The sequence below is a fragment of the Camellia sinensis genome, chromosome 10 (assembly GCF_055761805.1).
Source record: "Camellia sinensis isolate YWXY chromosome 10, ASM5576180v1, whole genome shotgun sequence".
In the NCBI taxonomy this organism is placed as follows: Eukaryota; Viridiplantae; Streptophyta; class Magnoliopsida; order Ericales; family Theaceae; genus Camellia; species Camellia sinensis.
The window spans coordinates 68,599,647-68,617,689 of record NC_138970.1 but is presented as its reverse complement, the minus strand read 5'-3'; the positions used below and the strand labels follow the sequence as shown (position 1 = coordinate 68,617,689).

Sequence of the window (18,043 nt, the reverse complement as noted above, 5' to 3'; positions counted from 1 at the left end):
GTTCTCGGACCATAAGAGTTTGAAGTATCTTTTTACGCAGAGAGACTTGAATTTGAGACAGAGAAGGTGGATGGAATTCATCGAGGATTATGATTTTGAGTTGCACTATCACCCAGGAAAGGCCAATGTTGTGGCCGATACCCTTAGTAGGAAATCCATTAGTGATGTAGCTTGTATAGCCATCCGGGAATGGGAGATGTTGGGTGCACTTGGCGAGTTTGATTTGCTTCTGAGCGAATCTGTTGAGGCTGCAGCCTTGTTTTCTGTTGTTGCGCAGCCTACACTTGTGACTCGAGTGTTAGAGGCACAGAGAGGTAACCTTGAGGTAGAATCCCTGCGAGAAAAGATCTCGAGTGGGAAGGTTGAGAAGGGTTTGACGGTGTATCCCGACCTGAGTGTGAGATACCGAGACCATTTGTTTGTGCCAGAGTCTTGTTGAGAGGAAGTATTCCGATAGTTTCACCATTCACGTCTTGCGGTGCATCCGGGAGGCACTAAAATGTATCGGGATTTGGGTCACCAATTCTAGTGGCGGGGAATGAAGAGAGACGTGGTAATTTTCGTGCCTAAGTGCCTTACTTGTCAGCAAGTGAAGGCCGAACATCAGAGGCCAGCGGGTTTGTTGTAACCCTTGCCTATTGTCGAATGGAAGTGGGAGCATGTCACTATGGACTTCGTTGTAGGTCTTCCGAAGACTCAGCGGGGTAGTGATGCTATTTGGGTGGTTGTAGACCAGTTGACTAAGTCAGTGCACTTCATTCCTATGCGCGTGAGAGATTCGGTAGATCATCTTGCCGACTTGTATATTCGGGACATAGTGAGGTTGCATGGGGTCCTAGTGACGATCATCTCAGATAGAGACCCTCGTTTTACTGCTAGGTTGTGGCAGAGTTTGCAGAGTGTCTTGGGCACTAAGTTGACCTTTAGTACGGCTTATCATCCTCAGATTGACGGGCAGTCCGAGCGTACTATTCAGATCCTTGAGGATATGCTTCGAGGTTGTGTCCTTGACTTTAGTGGAACGTGGGAGAGGCACTTGCCCTTGGTGAAGTTTGCCTACAACAACAGTTTCCAGTCTAGCATCGGTATGGCACCATTTGAGGCCTTGTATGGCCGACCGTGTAGGTCTCCAGTTTGTTGGGCTGAGGTGGGTGATGCACCTTTGTTGGGTCCGAAGTTGGTAAGAGAGACGACGGAAAAAGTTGAGCTTATCCGTAGGAGGCTTGTTACAACCCAGAGTCGCCAAAAGAGTTATGCTGACTGTAGGAGGAGGTCTTTGGCGTTTGAGGTAGGTGATCATGTTTTCTTGAAAATATCACCTAGACGAGATTTGATGAGGTTTGGGAAGAGTGGGAAGTTATCCCCTCGGTTTATCGGTCCCTTTGAGATCCTTGAGAGGATTGGGGAGGTTGCTTATCGTTTAGCTTTGTCACTACAGTTGTCCGGAGTGCATGACGTGTTTCATGTGAGTATGCTTCGGAAGTATGAGCCGGATCCGTCCCATGTGTTAGATTGGACCGACTTAGAGGTAGATGAGGATGCCTCGTATAAGGAGAGACCGGTTCGGGTCTTGGATAGGCGGGATCAAGTCTTGCGAGGCAAGACCATTCCCTTGGTAAAGGTTTTGTGGAAACATCACGGAGTGGAGGAAGCCACTTGGGAACGTGAGTTGGAGGTCCGCGAGAAATATCCGGACTTGTCTGTTGACGTGTAATCATGCATTGGAAATTTTGTAATCTTATTGAACCTTAAGAGCATTATATATGTCTTAAGTTGTAAAACATTGTGAATGTTTTGTTTTATGGAAGTATTGTAGAACTTGCCTTACATTGGAAGTTTGTTATAATATTGTATATGTTGAATGTATTGTAGAAATGGAGATATATCATGAATGTGGAATATGATATAGAATTGTGAAACATGTATGTAGAAATTGATGAATTTCGAGGAAAGCTTGTTGTTAATACATATTGAGATATGTGGTAAATTGCCCCTTGAATGGAGATGGAATGACCGAAAATGGGTCGAGTTGTTAAACTTTGCATTTGTAATAACGTTGGGAATTGAGAAAATATTATTTCTGAAAAACTTGTATTTAATTTCGGGGACGAAATTCTATAAGAGGGGGAGGTTATAGCGATCCCAGTTTTCCCTTTCGATATCTGTTGTATTCCGGACTTTGGTTCCGCGGAGTTGGTAATTGTATCTATCTTATTGTCATCCTTTGATTCCATTTGTTTGAGTTTTAGGATGTGTTGGGCACGTTTCGAGCAGGTGGGTTGAGCCTTGGTCTAAAATCTTGCTGCCAGGTTTTTGGTCGTTCCGCTCGAACGGGTCGTCTAGTGCTCGAGCGGAGATTGCACACTCCCAGTATTTTGGTACTCTGCAAAACTTCTACAGGTGTGATTTCTACGCTCGAGCGGATTTCCTGCGCTCGAGCGGGTGGCACTCGAACGGGCTGTGCTCGAGCGGGTAGTACATTTTTGGTGTGAGTTCTAGGAGGGGGAAATCTACGCTCGAGCGGACTGGTTTTCGCGCTCGAGCGGATGTACTTTATTCTTGTGTCTTGGCACCCGAGCGGGCCTTATTGCACTCGAGCGTGTCTAGATTTTTGTGCGTGACACTCGAGTGTCCTGTTCTCCGCTCAAGCGGTAATGTCGTATATCAGAAGGTAGGTAGGCATTTTTGAATCACTTTTTACATTCACTCTCTCTCTCTCTCTTACTTTTCCAAAACCGATTTTGAGAGCCTCTCTCTCTAGAAACTCGTTTCTCTCTAGGGTTTGATCTAGTTAGAGTGCTTCCCTTTCCTTTGGCCTTTGTAAAAGTTGTGTTGATCATCGAGGGCTTCGTTTTGATCCGTGGATCTTGGAGTTTGGAGCATTTTGGTTTTCTTCATCTCCTTCCGTTGGGCTCCAAATTTGAGGTAGGGATTCCTACTCACTTTTATGGGTTTTGACCTAAATATTGAGTTTTTGTATAAATGGTTTTGGGTTTTGGGTTTTGGAAACAAGGGTTTCAAATGTTTAATTTTGAAAAGAGGGTTTTGTTTATTTTGAACCATAAATACGTATTTGGGTTTCAAAATGAGTATATTGATGTTATTGGTAATATATGGATTCTTGGAGTCAATATTGGGAATCAAGGGGAAAATGCCATGTTTGGGTATTTTTGGGTCACTAGTGTAATTAATGGCAAGTGTTGAGAAAATATGGAATTGAGTTGAATATAATGAAATTAGCTCATTATGAGATGGATTAGTGAAGTTGGATTTATTAATCGCTCACTTTTGGAAATATGGATAAATTATTTGTTAACGCATTTATTATCTGTTTAGAAATAATTGCCTTGGGCTACCCGTGGAGGGTAGTCGTGATTGTTGTAGACAATGCATAATGATTAGGCAAACTAAAACTAATCAATGGAATGTGTCATCGCATATGACAGTTGAAAGAATACATTAACATTATGTATTGTTTGATGATGTATATGATAATTGTTTATAGGCATTGTGTTGTGTGGGAGGAGATAGGGGATGTACTCCACGGTTTAGGGGAAGATACGGGATGGACCTCTAAACCGGTTAATGTTTGGGAGAAGATAGGGGATGGACTCCGGTGATACAGCTCATATGCTTATCCCTGGAAGTGGTGATACAACTCATATGCTTATCTATGGAAGTGTTGATATAGCTCATATGCTTATCTGTTGAGGTGTTGATACAGCTTGTATGCTTATCTATTGTGAAATGGGAAACGTTTAATATGAATTATTATTTCGTTTAGAGTGTGTGGCCAGGTTCTGAGCCACGGGTATGAATTTGGAAATTGGATAAGAAATGGAAAATGAAATGAAACATAGACATAGTGGTCATGTAATGGAAATGGTTTTATGAATTGATTTATAGGAGTTAAACATTTATCAATTGCTAATGTTTTAGTTACTGCTCATATTGTGTTTAGCATATCTCTACTGGGCGTTGGCTCACCTTATATGGGATATTATTTTCAGGTACAGGTAGTATGCCACCTCCAAGGACATAGCTTGGATGGTTGTGGGAGTGGAAGGCTCTTTTTGATTATTTTGTTTGTATTACATATATATCAAGCCAAGGGCTTATTTTGTATAGAGTTAGTACTCTTCTTTTGTGTAACCAAGTGTTGACTTGGAAAGCTGTAAGCCCGTAGGGCATTTGCTTTTGTTGTTAATATGTAATACTGTTGTAAGAACTACTCTGATGAATGGAAAAGCGTTGATTTTCTTATATTACTGCATGTCTGAATGATGGGTATTATGTATTATTTTGAGGGCGTTACATTATACTTGGGAACACCAAGATACAACAACGACAAAGGACAAAGAGCAAAACAACAATGAAAAAAATGAGAGTAGAAAACAACATATATGCACAATAAGAACAAGTGCCAAAACCACAATGCCAACAAGTGATCCAAACACATATTTACAACATTGCCAGGTTGCCAAAATACCCTCTGAACATGTAAAATTGAAACTAATTCACATTATTTAGGCATTGCTCTTGGATGATCCAAGGCCTTTAACTGCGGCGGCTCTCAGGGTGTACTGGTGGTAGAAGGCAGTGATGGCGGCTCGAATGAATGGTCTGATCCAGAAGATCCACTGAAATAATTAACATCGCAAAACAAAGTTAAAACATGAAAATTAAGGTATAATATAACATGGAATTAAAAGAGAGGGGTGGAGGTAAGTACTTGATCATCCCAGGCTTTTTGTTTGCCATAGATCACGGTGGCGCCGAAGCTTCGGGCTGGGTTGATGCCCGTGCTGGTGATTGGGTTGGTCGCGAAGTGAACCATGAACACAACGAATCCGATAGGGAGTGGTGCCAAAACATTTAATTCCAAAGATAAACTTGTCATAAAAAAACTCTACTGTTCAAAACTAATTTGTTATGCAAACTAGTTAAATTTGAACAAATTTTGAAACTAATAAATTTTTTTAGCTTGACTTGAATAACTCAAATCAGCAAGTTTATATAGGATTCAAGTATTCTACTATATAAAAAACCTAGGTACTTGAGCTCGATTTGCGAGCAATTCAACTGAAGCTTGCTTGATTTCCTAACCTCAATAATCATTGTTATCCTAATTTACAACCATTAAAATCTTGCAACAATTTTAAAAATATAGTAGAAAGCTATATTCTTGGATCTATATGCCAATTCTTAAATTGTATACTTTTTTTTTTTAATTTTTATTTAAGGAGATGAATAAAAGAATAAAAATTGCATAGCCTAATAATAAGACTTGAGTCAGTACTAATATATACTTACAGGGACATGAGAATCGCATGCATTTCTCTTGGGATCGGTAGCAGAGAAGACTGTGTAAACAAGGACAAAAGTGCCGATAATCTCAGCAGTAAGTCCAGTGCCGGTGCTGTACCCAGAAGAGAGCTCATTGGCTCCACCACCATACTCGACATAGTAGGCCTTTTGGAATACCTTCACCAAACCACAACCACATATGGCACCCAAGCACTGAGCCACAATGTACAGAATGGCTCGGACCAGAGACACCTTCCTAGCTAGGAACAGACCAAATGTCACTGCTAGGTTAATGTGCCCCCCTGCGTATATAGTTTACCAAAAACCACCATTAATTTCCCTGAAACTTCAATATGAAACTAAGAAAATATGGAACTCTGTATATTGATGTTGTCACTTCAATATTGGTAAAAAATTTCAAGTGTCCTAGAGTACACAACAATAGTCAGGGTTGAGTCAATTTAACTTACCTTTTTTCTTTTAATTTTTTGAGTCAATTACAAAAACGCCCCCTAATGTATACTTAAAATACAGATTGTTTCCTATAGTTTAAAAAATTACAAATATCTCTTTGTAATAATTTTTTATTTAACAAAATTAACTAAAAAAATGAAATTTCCAACTGATTTCTTATATAATAATAAAATTATTTGAATTACTAATTTAAATGTATTTATGACATTATTAAAAATTATTAATTGAATTGATGATTTATTGATAAAATGAGTCATTTGTTATGAAATTAGGAATTTCAGGGAGCAGAACGTAATTACTAAAATTATAGAAGTAATTTATATTTTAAGCAAATCTCAGAAAGTGTATCTATAACTTTCTCTTATTTTTTTTATTTAATTCACCTTACTTTGGGTTCAAATTCATTACTTTTCAGATCCATCACGACTAACTAGTAAGGGTGTAAATCTGGCCCAGCCTGGCCCATGTTGGGCCTTCCGGGCTCCTACAAAAATTTAGGCCGGGCTAGGCTGGGTCGGCTTACGAGCCAAAAAATTAGGCCTAGGCCCAAGGGTATTCGGGCCTCGGGCCGGCCGGACCATTTTTTTTAAAAAAATTGTTTCTATTAAAATTCTATTTTTTTTCACTAAAAAAGACACTGGGCCGATAAGTGGGCCGGGCCTTGAGCAGGCCCACGGGCAGGGTTGGATTTCAAAATGGTGGGCCAAGCCTTGGCCTAGGGGCTCGGGCTGGACTTAGGCCTGGGTCTAAACAGGCCTGGCCCACCCCGGGCTGCCCACAGGCCACGGGTCATTTTTACACTCCTACTAACTAGCTAATCTTAAAAATTAAAAAAAAAAAGAAATAAATCAATTTTAGTGTTATTATACTTTTGTTTTCAAAATTGACTCAAATTTTGTAACTTTTAGAATAGTTTAATTGAGATGGACTTAAAAAGTTCAAAAAAAAAAAAAATCGAAAGTAAGTTGAAAAGTTATTTTGATTATTTAAGTTTTAGCCAAATAAACAGGAGATAAAATCGATCTCATCCCAAATTTTTTTTTTTTTTTTTTTTTTGGCGTGGCATCACTAATTAGCAGGGGCGGGCGAGAGCCACATCTTAAATTTCACAAAATTTTCATTAGCCCAATATAATTTTGAATATTTATAAAATAATGAAAAAGAATCTTTTAACCTCCCATTCTTACTCAAAAGTGTCCTTGAAACACAAAACACTTTATTAATTTCAAAATTTTATTTTTAACTTTCACTATTTCCAAACACTTTTTAAAAATTGTTGGCATTTGTAATAATTCTATTTCAACCCTTTTAAACTTTACAATAGTATCATTAATCTCATGCAATTCAGAGTGTTTATATATTAAAAAGAATGTAAATTACAAATACTCCCCCAAGGTTTGTTTAAAATACAATTATTCACTGTAATTTTAGAAATTACATTTCATCTCCTGATTTTTCTAATTTCATAGTAAATTGTTTATTTTATTAATAAATCATCAAGTCAATTAACTATTTTTAATGATGTCAGAAATATATTTTAATTAATAATTCAGATAATTTTATTATTGTAGAAGAGAATCGTTAGAAATTTTATTTTTTTTTAGTTAATTCTATTAAATAAAAATTTCTGGCAAGAGAATATTTGTAATTGTTTAAACCACAAGGAACAATCTGTAATTTAAGCAAATTTTAGAGAGTGTATCTATAATTTACCCTTGAAAATGGCATTTTTATCTTCCAAATTGTACATAATATCACTTAAGCCCCTTAACCCCTCCCACAAATTTCTGAATCCGCCACCGTTAATAAAAAAAACAGCTCTAACGTTCTGAAACTACTGAATAATTATCTGACAAACAAGTACTCACCAGAGATGCCTGCAGTGCAGTAAATGAGGACAAAGATCATGCCACCGAAGGCCCAAGCAATGCTAAGGATTCCAACACCACCACAGACATTAGTAGTCTTGATTGGGTCAGCCTGGCTCTTGTAACCAATCACAATCAAAACAGTAATGTAGAGAAACAAGAGTGTTGCTATGAACTCTGCAATGGTGGCCCTATACAATGACCACAGTGTCAGCTCCTCTGCATCTATCAATGGTGCCGGTGGTGGGTCTTGGTAGTCCTTCGTCGCGTACTCCCCGCCTCCCACTTCTATGTCATTTGCCATGGCTAGTGTGTGCCTGTATGTGTATGAGAGAGCGAGAGAGAGAGAGAGAGAGAGAGAGAGAGAGAGAGAGAGTGTGTGTGTGTGTGTGTGTGTGTGTGTGTGTGTGTGTGTGTTTTGGGTGTTGAGAGTAGTTTGATGGGCATTTGAGAGATGAGGCAAATGTGGGTATTTATAGAAATGTATTAACATTAATTAAAGTTTATTTTTTGTAGTCCCATTTTATTTTTTCTATTTATTTTTGATTAATTTCTTTCACTTTCAGTGCTTAGTGACCCCACCTCTTTATAACCTCTTCATTTTTTAGGCTTCATTTATTAGGAATTTTATAATATAATGAAATATTTTTATGGATTAAAGGAAAAAAATAGAAATGATTTATTTATTTATTTTTTAAATTGTTCAATTTATAAGAAAGTTTATGTACAAAAATATTTGAACTATACTTTCAACTAGAAAAGATTCGAGAGAAAATGAAATAGATATTTGTAATTTGACTCATATTTTTCTTTCAACAATTGAATATACATATTAAAGAGTTCTTACCTTAGATACTCTTTCATAATTGGAACCATTCATTTTAGGAGACTCATCTAAAAAATTATATATGTAAAAAATTTATTAGATTGGATATTGGTAGCCACAGATCAAATCTGATTCAGCAAAAAAAAATAAAAAATGAATAACTAATATGATTTTGAGAATAAATTGTTTAACAAAAATGAAGTGATTATATCTAACTACCAATATTCAATCAACTTACTTTTTTACATAAATAATCTTCTTGGTGAGCTATATAAAATTAACTATTTGAATCGTTGAGATAAATTCAAAATGGAGCCTACCGAAGGACATAGAATAATTTCTCTAACAGAGGAGAGATCACTGAAGAAAACACAAGTGTTTGGTCCAAGGGAAGCGCCCTGGCGGGGGTTGAAAAAAATGCAAAATGCTGTAGACACCCCATTTTTGACCATCCTCAAGACTTGGACGTCACTGTTTGAACACTCGGTGATCATCCATGCTCGTGTTTGTTTTGAGTTCCCGGAGGTCTTGGCTACGTGCCTTGCTCCAGGATCTCTCAACTCGACTGTTCTGTAGTTGGTTTTGTACCAAACACTTGTGTTTTTGTTTCCGAGACCCACCGGCCGTGGTTTGAGGCCACCGGCCATGTTTTCTTGATACCGGCCATTGGTGAAATAGTCCATTGGCCGGTCGGCACTATGAGTGGTCGACCGGCACTTTATTTGGCCGGTGGACTCATTTTCTAGCCGGTATCACTTTTTCCCTTTTTCAGGCATAATACATGCCAGCTGTGCCAGCTGGAGTGCACAAACCTGGCCGTCCATGCACGAGTGTGGCTGTTTTGCCCCTTTTGCACCTTTTTGGTCTAGCTTCTTGAGGAAGCTTGGACCTTTGTCTTAGCTTCCTCAAGAAGCTTGGACACCTGTCCCAGCTTCCTAAGGAAGCCTTGGCCCCTTTGCTTAGCTTCCCTTGGAAGCCTTGACCCTTTAGGATAGCTTCTCTTGGAAGCTTAGCATTTTGCTTGGTCTATATAAGAGCCCCTCCTCTCTCCTTAGTTTTGGTTGAAGAAAATCCAGACCTAATACATACATATATCTGATATCATCCTCTCTCTCTATATCTCCCTCTCTCTCTTCATTTTGTGTGGATTTAAGGCCCTAAAGGTGTGTTTAGTTCATAGTATTGCACTAAAACACACACTCTTACACCTTACTTCGACTTTGGGATGCATTGAGGGTTTGTTCTTGAGGTTTTGGACTGATTTCGATCAGAAGAAGAGGGCTGCATTTACTGTACATGTTCTTCAAGGATTCTCCAAGGGTAACATTTTTACTTTATATTTCCCAATCTTGCACTAGTCTTTTACCTATCTTGCTTACTATTTTAGACTTTGTGTATAACTGAAAAAAGTCTTATATTTTCACGCTTAAGATACTTCATTAAGTTTGTTTTGGTGTTGGGGGTCGACCTCCCCCACTTAGGCCTTGTTTGGCCCTTTTGGTGCTCTCTTTGCTAAGCTTTGGTTACTATTGTGTGTTGACCTTCTCACCACTGAAATCCAGTGGATTTTCAGTGGTGAAGAAGGGGGTTTGAGGTCTTGCATAGGGGAGGGACACCCCTCTCCCTTTGTGTCTCTTTAGCTAGTGTTTAAGGCTTATAAAGGTAGCATGCATGCCTAGCTTTGTTTGGCTTTATTTCAGAGGTTATTTGGTGTTTGTTTAGCATGTTCTACCTCTGTCCCATGTTGGTTTGTTGACCCCTTGCATGCATAATACACTTGCCTTGTATTCCTCTATTTTGCTTAGAAATGCATATTGCCTTTGGACCATCATGCTTGCATGTTTTGGCTCAGCTTTGTGAAGCTTTAGATCATATTTTGCCATGCTTAAGGACTGTTTGGTACTGATTTGGTCATATTTTCCATGTTTGATATAGCCACCATGCATTTTGGCTTGAGAGCCTTGGGTGTGTGGGTCACTAGCATGCTTTACTTGGCTTATTCCCATAATTTGGTATCATTTGAGAACATATTTCAGTCCATGTAATGTGGTCCTGCACCTGCATTTGGCTCTCTTTCAATGCTTTGAGATGTTGTAGTTTTGTGCCTCAAGAGTTGGTCATTGTGTTTGCCACCATGTTTAGACATTTGGGATGCCATCTAAGCGGGTTTTGGGGCTCATTCTAACATTCCATAGCTCTTTTATTTTTGTTGGTCTAATGTCCATGTTTGTCTTCTTTTAAGTGCGCTTGAAAGTTGGCTTTTATGCCTTAGTCTTAGGCCCATTGGTTTGCATGCTTGTCTTGCATATTGGCACCATCATTTTAGTATCTTTGGCCACTGTTTTGGGGTGTGGCCGAGGTTCCTCCATCCTACTGTAAGTCCATGCACTTGTGTCTTGTAGTATGATCATCACATTGCATGATCGTTGCATCCTTGTAGTTAATGCATTATTACATGATTATCATTTTGCCTAGTTGTCTATCTAGGTAGCATTGTAGCATTGCATGCTTAGCACATTTCATATTTGCATGTTTGGTTGGTGTTTACATTTGACATGCTTTGCTAGCTTGAGTCATTTTTCATACTCGAGCCATATTGCATACATGCATTACATTTTTGCTTGGTTTGGGGTGTCAAACCAAACACAAGGGATAAGGTGCGTTCGTATTCAAAGTGACGTAACGCGCCTCGATTCTCAGTCGCCAATGCCCTTGATCCCTACATGATAGGGCGCGAAGCTTTCATTTGTTTGTTGCATGCATTGACATTGATTTGCTAAGTTGGCCTCTTAGGCCATCACGCATCGAAATGTGCAATTAATGACCCGAGGGTCGAGGGCCATGCTCCCTTGAGTCCATTGCATGATTGGGAGAGTGGTCGTGCATACATTGCTTTGAATTTCCTTGCCATGCACTGTCTGCCCTCTGCTGCTGTCAAAAACAGGTTCTGCAGGAAGCTTTGGCCGGCCGGCCAGCTATACTGCCAACCGGCCATTCTTTTTTGGCCAATGGATTTACAAATGGCTGATAACCATCTGGACATGGCCGATGGTGATCCCACTTGGTCGGTGATGCTCCCCAGTGTCCAGAGAGTGCACCTTGGGAGTTGCACAATTTTCAGAGGATCAGAGCAGTGTAAACAGGGGCAATAGTGGCATGGCACAGGTTTCCGGGTGAGACGGATCGAGCTTGCATGCATCCCTCTTCTCGAGGCCATTTTACTGCTTTAAATAGCTTAATTAATTTGTTAATTAGTTAAGGGTTTGTAATATTTAATTAACTTGTAGGTTAGTAAATTTGTATATTCTTTCGGACCCTCCGAGCGAAGGCAATTGTGTAATAAGTGTGCATGAGTGTGTGCATGTCTTCCAACCCCACGTCTTTCTTCCCTTTTATTTACTAGCTTTCGATGGTTAGCCTAGGGCATGTTTCGATTAGCATACAGTATGATAGCATGTTTGCATCCATTCATCTGTCTTGCATGCACTGGGCTCGGCGCATTATACTAACTGCATTTGTATTTCAATTCCAAATTGAATACTTGTTAGTTGTAGCATTTCACATGCATTGTAGATTAGTCGAGCCCATCTTAGTTGCATTTTGCATGTGTTGCATTAGCCATCTTAACATGAACTAGGATCATGCATATGATTACTAACTAGTTTCTGTTTTGGCTCGGAGTACTCAGTAAGTTCTCATGATTTAGCATCCTTACATGTGTGTGAGTGTTGCCATGACAGCATACTTACCATGAGGCTAGCTGCTTATGTGATATAACTGCTTGAGTGCTTGTAGATGGAGGTTGAATTACCTAAATTGGAATAATGCACTAAAACTGTGAGTTTTAAGCCCGCTAGATAGTGACAAAACCATTTTTCTAAAGCCCACTTGAGGGTGGCAAAATCTGCATTTTAGCCTACTTGCGAGTAGCAAACCATTTTCAAAACAAACATGAAATGTTTTGTTCTAATTTAGGTGATTCGGTCTATATTTGTTTGCTGTGCGCATAACATAGTAATTCTAGGCTAATAACCGGAATAAGAGCATATAATGTTTTCAAAACAAGATATCATGGTTAGTAGAGGCCGATCTTCGGATCGGGCGAGAGGGGGTGCTCATAGCTGACCTTCCCCAATCGTACCCAAGTTCCCGAGCTGAGGCAACTTTGGTGATAATGGACACGTGTCCTGCGGCACTGAGTCAGGGTTTCCTAAATTTCCCAAAATAAAATATTTAGGTGGCGACTCTATATCTGGCAAAGCAGTCCATGTTTGGCACTTCTTTTCTAGAAATCTGTTTTTCTCAAAACGATTTGTCGGATTTGGACTCTTTGGTTCAGATTAAGAACTGTGACGATTCGAGAGTCCGAACTGTAGTGAGCCCAATATGAACAGAATGGGACTCATCCTCCTAGGGCGTTCGGGGATTTCTACAGTTTCTGGCGACTCTGCTGGGGATTTAGAGAACTTGACCCGAACTCATGATATCTTGTTTTGACTACACTTGTGTGTTTCTTTGCATTGCATTTGCATTGGTGCGCCTAGGACACCGTGTTTGCCGTCTGCTATTCCTGAGCAGTTTGCCAGAGGCTGCGTGCCATAAGGCTTACTGGTTACGGGCTCTGCCAGTATGGGAACACAAACCCCGGTTTTACCGGGGCACCCTTTTGACCATTCGACCTAGTGCATATTCAGACCCATAGTAACCATTCCAAGCTAGGACAGGTTGCTTACCCGATAGGTTGTTTGAAACCGCTGCGTGCATAGTGAAACCCTAGCTCCTGACAAAATAGGACAGGGAAACCCTACCCCAACATAGGGGTGTTTTGGCTCTCACTTATCTATTATGTGCTTTTAGAGTGCGTCTCTACAGGGAATACATGTATCAATTTGCGAGTTTGGGCATCAGTCCTGCGGGTACCAGCTCAGTGTTTGGGAATCAGTTATCTGCGGGTATCAGATTCAGCTTCAGGGATAGTGATTTGGGAGTAATGATCAGTCTTTGAGAATAGTGTATCAATTACGTGTTAATTATACCCGATTGTGCGTTGTGTTTATTTACGCTGTTATGCTGTCCGTTTGTTCGCTCGTTTATTCCCTTATTATTGCTTTATTTATCTTTTTGCTAGGGGTAGTTTAGCACAATTGCTTCAGACCAAGCAGATATTCCCCAAGCACTCTGGACAAGAGGTCGTCGACTCAATCGATCTGAGGATCTAGTCGACGGACAACCAGTGCTCCACTCTCCACCCCCGGTTATCAGACGGAGGCCGAGAAGACGTAGTGTATCCGAGCAGAGATTGCCAAATTGGTGGACTTTGAACTGTCAGGTTGAGCTTTTTGAGGTTACTCCAGAGTTAGACCTTCCGATATTTCAGAGAGATCAGGGCAGTATGGCGGTACCGACAGGAGTTGAAGAAATGATGCGTTAGATGCAGGAGACCATGAGAACCATGCAGCAGGACGCTGCTCGCCGAGATGAGTTTGGCAAACAATAGGCCGAGATCATGGCCCAACAGGCAGAGTTGATTGCCAGGCTGCAACAACAAATCGGGGCATCTGTTTCACACCCGGCTCCTCCCCTACCCGGAGTTCCGCCACCCGGAGAGGTACCAAATGTCCAGGAAGATACGGACATCCCGACAGGGCCGGCTCCGCCCCCGATTCTACCTCAGTTATCCAAGGCACCTATGCCTGCTAATCAACCGGACTCTCCCTTTGAGTTCGAGGTAGACCACACAGCATTGAAATTGAGCAAGCTCGAGGAGTTGTTCAAGAAATCCCAGGAGGTGAAGTCCATACCAGACATCGAGGACGGATATACCGATGTAGCTGTGGCGCTGCCGGATAGGTTCAAAATGCCACAAATCGACCGCTTTGACGGATCCGGGGATCCCATGGTCCATCTTCGGTTGTTCTCAGATATATTGCTACCGATGGGCCTCACCAGACCACAGAAGCTTTCGCTATTTGGCCAAACCTTGTCAGGGGTGGCCGCTATCTGGTATGCAAAGTTAGAAGATGACGTTAAGCGGAACTGGGACGAGATGGCTGGGGCTTTCATTGCACAGTACTCCTATAACACTCAAATCGAGATTATGACCCGTGATCTTAAGACAACAAGGCAGGAGCCTAAGGAGAGCTTTTCAGATTTTGTGACCCGGTGGAGGGCGAAGGCCTCAATGATGACCCTAAGGCCTACGGATAAAGATCAAATCCAGATGATTGTGTACAATCTCCAGCCAAAACTGATGCAGAAAATGATTGTGCTCCACTTCCCTACCTTTTTAGATCTGCATGAGATGGGAGTACAGATTGAGGATGCCTTAAAGCAGGGCTTGATTGATAATGACCGGAAGTAACCTCGAAGAACTTTCAATTGCAACAACAATGCAGGCCCGAGCAACGCTACAACTGCAAGAGCCTCAGAAGTGAGCATGGTCACCACCATCCCCCCTCCGCCTCCAAGAACCGTGGCAGCTACGCCATTCTCCGGTGTGTCCGGAAGCCATACACAAACAGCCAAATACCCACCCAAAAACCAAAGAACCTTCGCTCCACTATATATGGCCCTTTCCAAAGCTCTGGGAGTTTTAATCAGAAAAGGGCACTTGAAGCCCCTAGAGCCGCGGCCATTACCGGAAAGACTTTTCCCCACCCACAACCCAGCCAAATATTGCGCATTTCACCAACAGCACGGTCACGACACCGACCAATGCTTCTGATTACGTCATGAGGTTCAAGATCTCATTGATAACGGGGTGATTTTGCCTCCTGAAAAACCCAACGTCACAACCAACCCTCTCCCTCCGCACAACCAAGCTCCACCTCCCAAACGTATCAACTTTATCCAGACTGGGGTCGTGTCTAACGATCCTAGCATCTATATCACTCCTTCCCACCTACCTAAGCCGGAGGTGTTCCTTCTCGACTGCACTGACTTGTGCATGTTGGACATCTTCAGAACCCAACCCGAACCAATGGTGGTGACTGTCGAAGATAGAGCAGGGGAGATTGCAGAGGAGGATTGGATTGTTGAGTCAAGGTTTGAACAGTCTAGGAGTCTCGCTGAGGAAGCCTACAATCCGAGTGATTACATTTTGTCAATAGGCCAGGCTAGGCCAAGTGTAGAATTGCCAGCGAGGGCACAGCTGTGCGTGATCTAGAGGGATAGATTTGAGCAAGGGGCAGATGATTTGGCAGCTGTGGGAGAGGACTTTTCCAATCTCCAGTTTTTCAATGACCAAGATCCAGAGGACACGACAGTCAACTGGTTTGATTATGAGGAATCGGCAGAGGTCACCGGGTGGCTGGATGATCAACCGGATGTTGTGGAAAAATTCCAACCAGAATAGGGCCCGGCAGAGGCAAGAATATCAGTTATGGCCGGAAGGGCCGGAAGTCAAAATGAATCACTGGAGAGCGCCGGTGTTAAGAATTTCGCCCAGGATTGGAGCATTTTGAATACAGGAATTGATGAACAGCCAAGTGTACTGACACAATTGGAACAGGAAAGGTTTGAGGATTCTGAGAAAATCAGGAAAGCTAAGGCCCACGTAGGGACTGAAACTGCTATGTGCACAGAGACAGAGAATGCTGCGAGCATACAGATGGAGGGTACTGTGAGTACGAGAACGGTCATACCGGAGCCGGACAGGTGTCTGTCGACTGCCGATGGAATGTGGTGGGAGGACGATGACCTATGTCTTGCCCACATGGATGAGGATTGGGGGAGTAATCAGCCAGATGATACCTGGTATATCGGTGAGGTCGATCATATGACGAGAAGTGGGTGGTATGTCAAACCTCCACACCTAGATCAACCAGAGGCGTCTGGGAAGGATAGGGAAGCAGAGAAGTAGAAAGAAAAGCAACTTGAAGATGAGGCTGTCTTGAGACAGTTGAAAAAGATACAAGCAGACATCTCCATCTGGGGACTGCTTATGGCTTCTCGAGTACATAGATAGACAAGGAGCTATCTCGATAGAAACCATGCCAGAGCAGCTGGTGGGCTTAGTTTTTCCGGGAGGAGCTATCTCGATGTTAACTTTCTCCGACAAGGAATTGCCACCTGAGGGTGCGAATCACAACAAGCCATTCTACATCTCTGTGAAGTGTAGAAACAAATGGATACCCGTGGTGCTTGTCGACACAGGGTCCGCCATCAATGTGTGTCCGGCAAGGACTACCTATGCAATCGATTTGAAGACCGCGGACTTTGTGCCAACAGCCCAGGTGATTTTGGCATATGACAACACAAGCAGAGAAGTCATGGAGACAGCGAAAATTCAAACCAAGGTTGGGCCGGGGCAGCACGAAATTGACTTTCACGTCTTAGAGGTTTCCGCCACTTTCAATCTACTCTTGGGGCGGTCGTGGCTGCATCAAGTGAAGGCAGTTTCTTCTACCTTGCACCAAATGGTGAAAATACCCCCATGGAAAGGGAGTAGCCATTGTTTTTGGGAATTCATCGATCCATCAACCGCCGGAGGTGTCTACGCCAGTTTTGGAAATTGAGCACGGGATGGAGGATGTGTTCTTATCCGGCTTTACCCTAGCTGAGGCCCGGGTCGTGCAGAACATCTTAGCTGTTAATGAGGGGGTGTATGTCAGCGCTCAATCGGTATACCTCATGAACAAGCTTCAACACATCCCTGGGATGGGACTGGGAAAGAGCGGCCGGAAGGGCATCGCAGCATTGGCCGAGGTGCCACACCACCCACATACCTTTGGCTTGGGTTATCTGCCCACCAAAGAGGATTGGATAAGGAAGGGTAAGGAGATGGCAGGGAGAACCAGAGCGAAGAAGGCAGGGAAGCCTTTCGACTTAATGCACCGGCCTATTCAGGGTACCCTAAACTGATGCTTTGATCGGGAGGGGGAGGACTTCCCGTTTTGTGGCTTCCCAGAGCCGCGGCTAAATGCGAAGAGGAAGCGCGTGCCAGGATTCGAGATCTTCTTTGATCTGCAGTTATCCGGGGATGATGTTGTCGAAGAGCAGATGGACCCATTGGCCGAGGTTGAGCAGAGTAAGAAAGTGCAGTCTGAGGACGCTGAAAATGAAATGGGGGTAGCGCTACTTTCAGATCCTCCGATCGAACAGAAGTGCTTGGGGGATAACTTCTCGGTATGCATGATCGGGAATGGAACGGCTGCGGGCCTACCAGCAACTATTTTGGATGCATCTATCGCACCCTCTCTCATGTGGCAGTATGAAGAGGGATTTTTGTCCAGCAACACCGGGTCAGGTAGTGAGCCGGAATCTGATTCCACCGAATCTTGTGAGTCGGAATCAGGTTCCAGCTCGACTGAGTCTGAGTCCGGTATTCCTGGGGATGACAACCCGGATGCCACAGTCCTGTCCAAGTCGTCTTTTTCTTTCTCTTTTGAGTCAGTTGTAACAGAAGAATCGGACGGTTTGGAAGTACTTAATGAGAATGATGTGGATGTGGTTTCTGAGTATTTTTTTGTGCCTTTGATTTATTGCTTGAATCAGGACTTTCAAAATTTTGACAAAAACGACGAGGAAGAGATTCCTCCGGTTTTGCAACACTTAATTGAACAAGAGC

At 42.2% G+C, this 18,043-nt stretch overlaps 1 protein-coding gene across 1 annotated transcript; it reads right to left on the bottom strand.

Moving 5' to 3' along the window:
* Nucleotides 1-4,417: 4,417 nt before the first annotated feature.
* LOC114302119 (aquaporin PIP2-4-like) lies at nucleotides 4,418-8,065 on the bottom strand. The gene is made up of 4 exons (XM_082891598.1): nucleotides 7,650-8,065; nucleotides 5,315-5,609; nucleotides 4,733-4,874; nucleotides 4,418-4,640 (listed from the first exon to the last, which is right to left on the bottom strand). Exons 1-4 carry the CDS (start codon nucleotides 7,951-7,953, stop codon nucleotides 4,527-4,529), a joined length of 855 nt encoding a protein of 284 aa, XP_082747724.1. The 5' UTR covers nucleotides 7,954-8,065; the 3' UTR covers nucleotides 4,418-4,526.
* Between the last annotated feature and the right edge of the window lie 9,978 nt (nucleotides 8,066-18,043).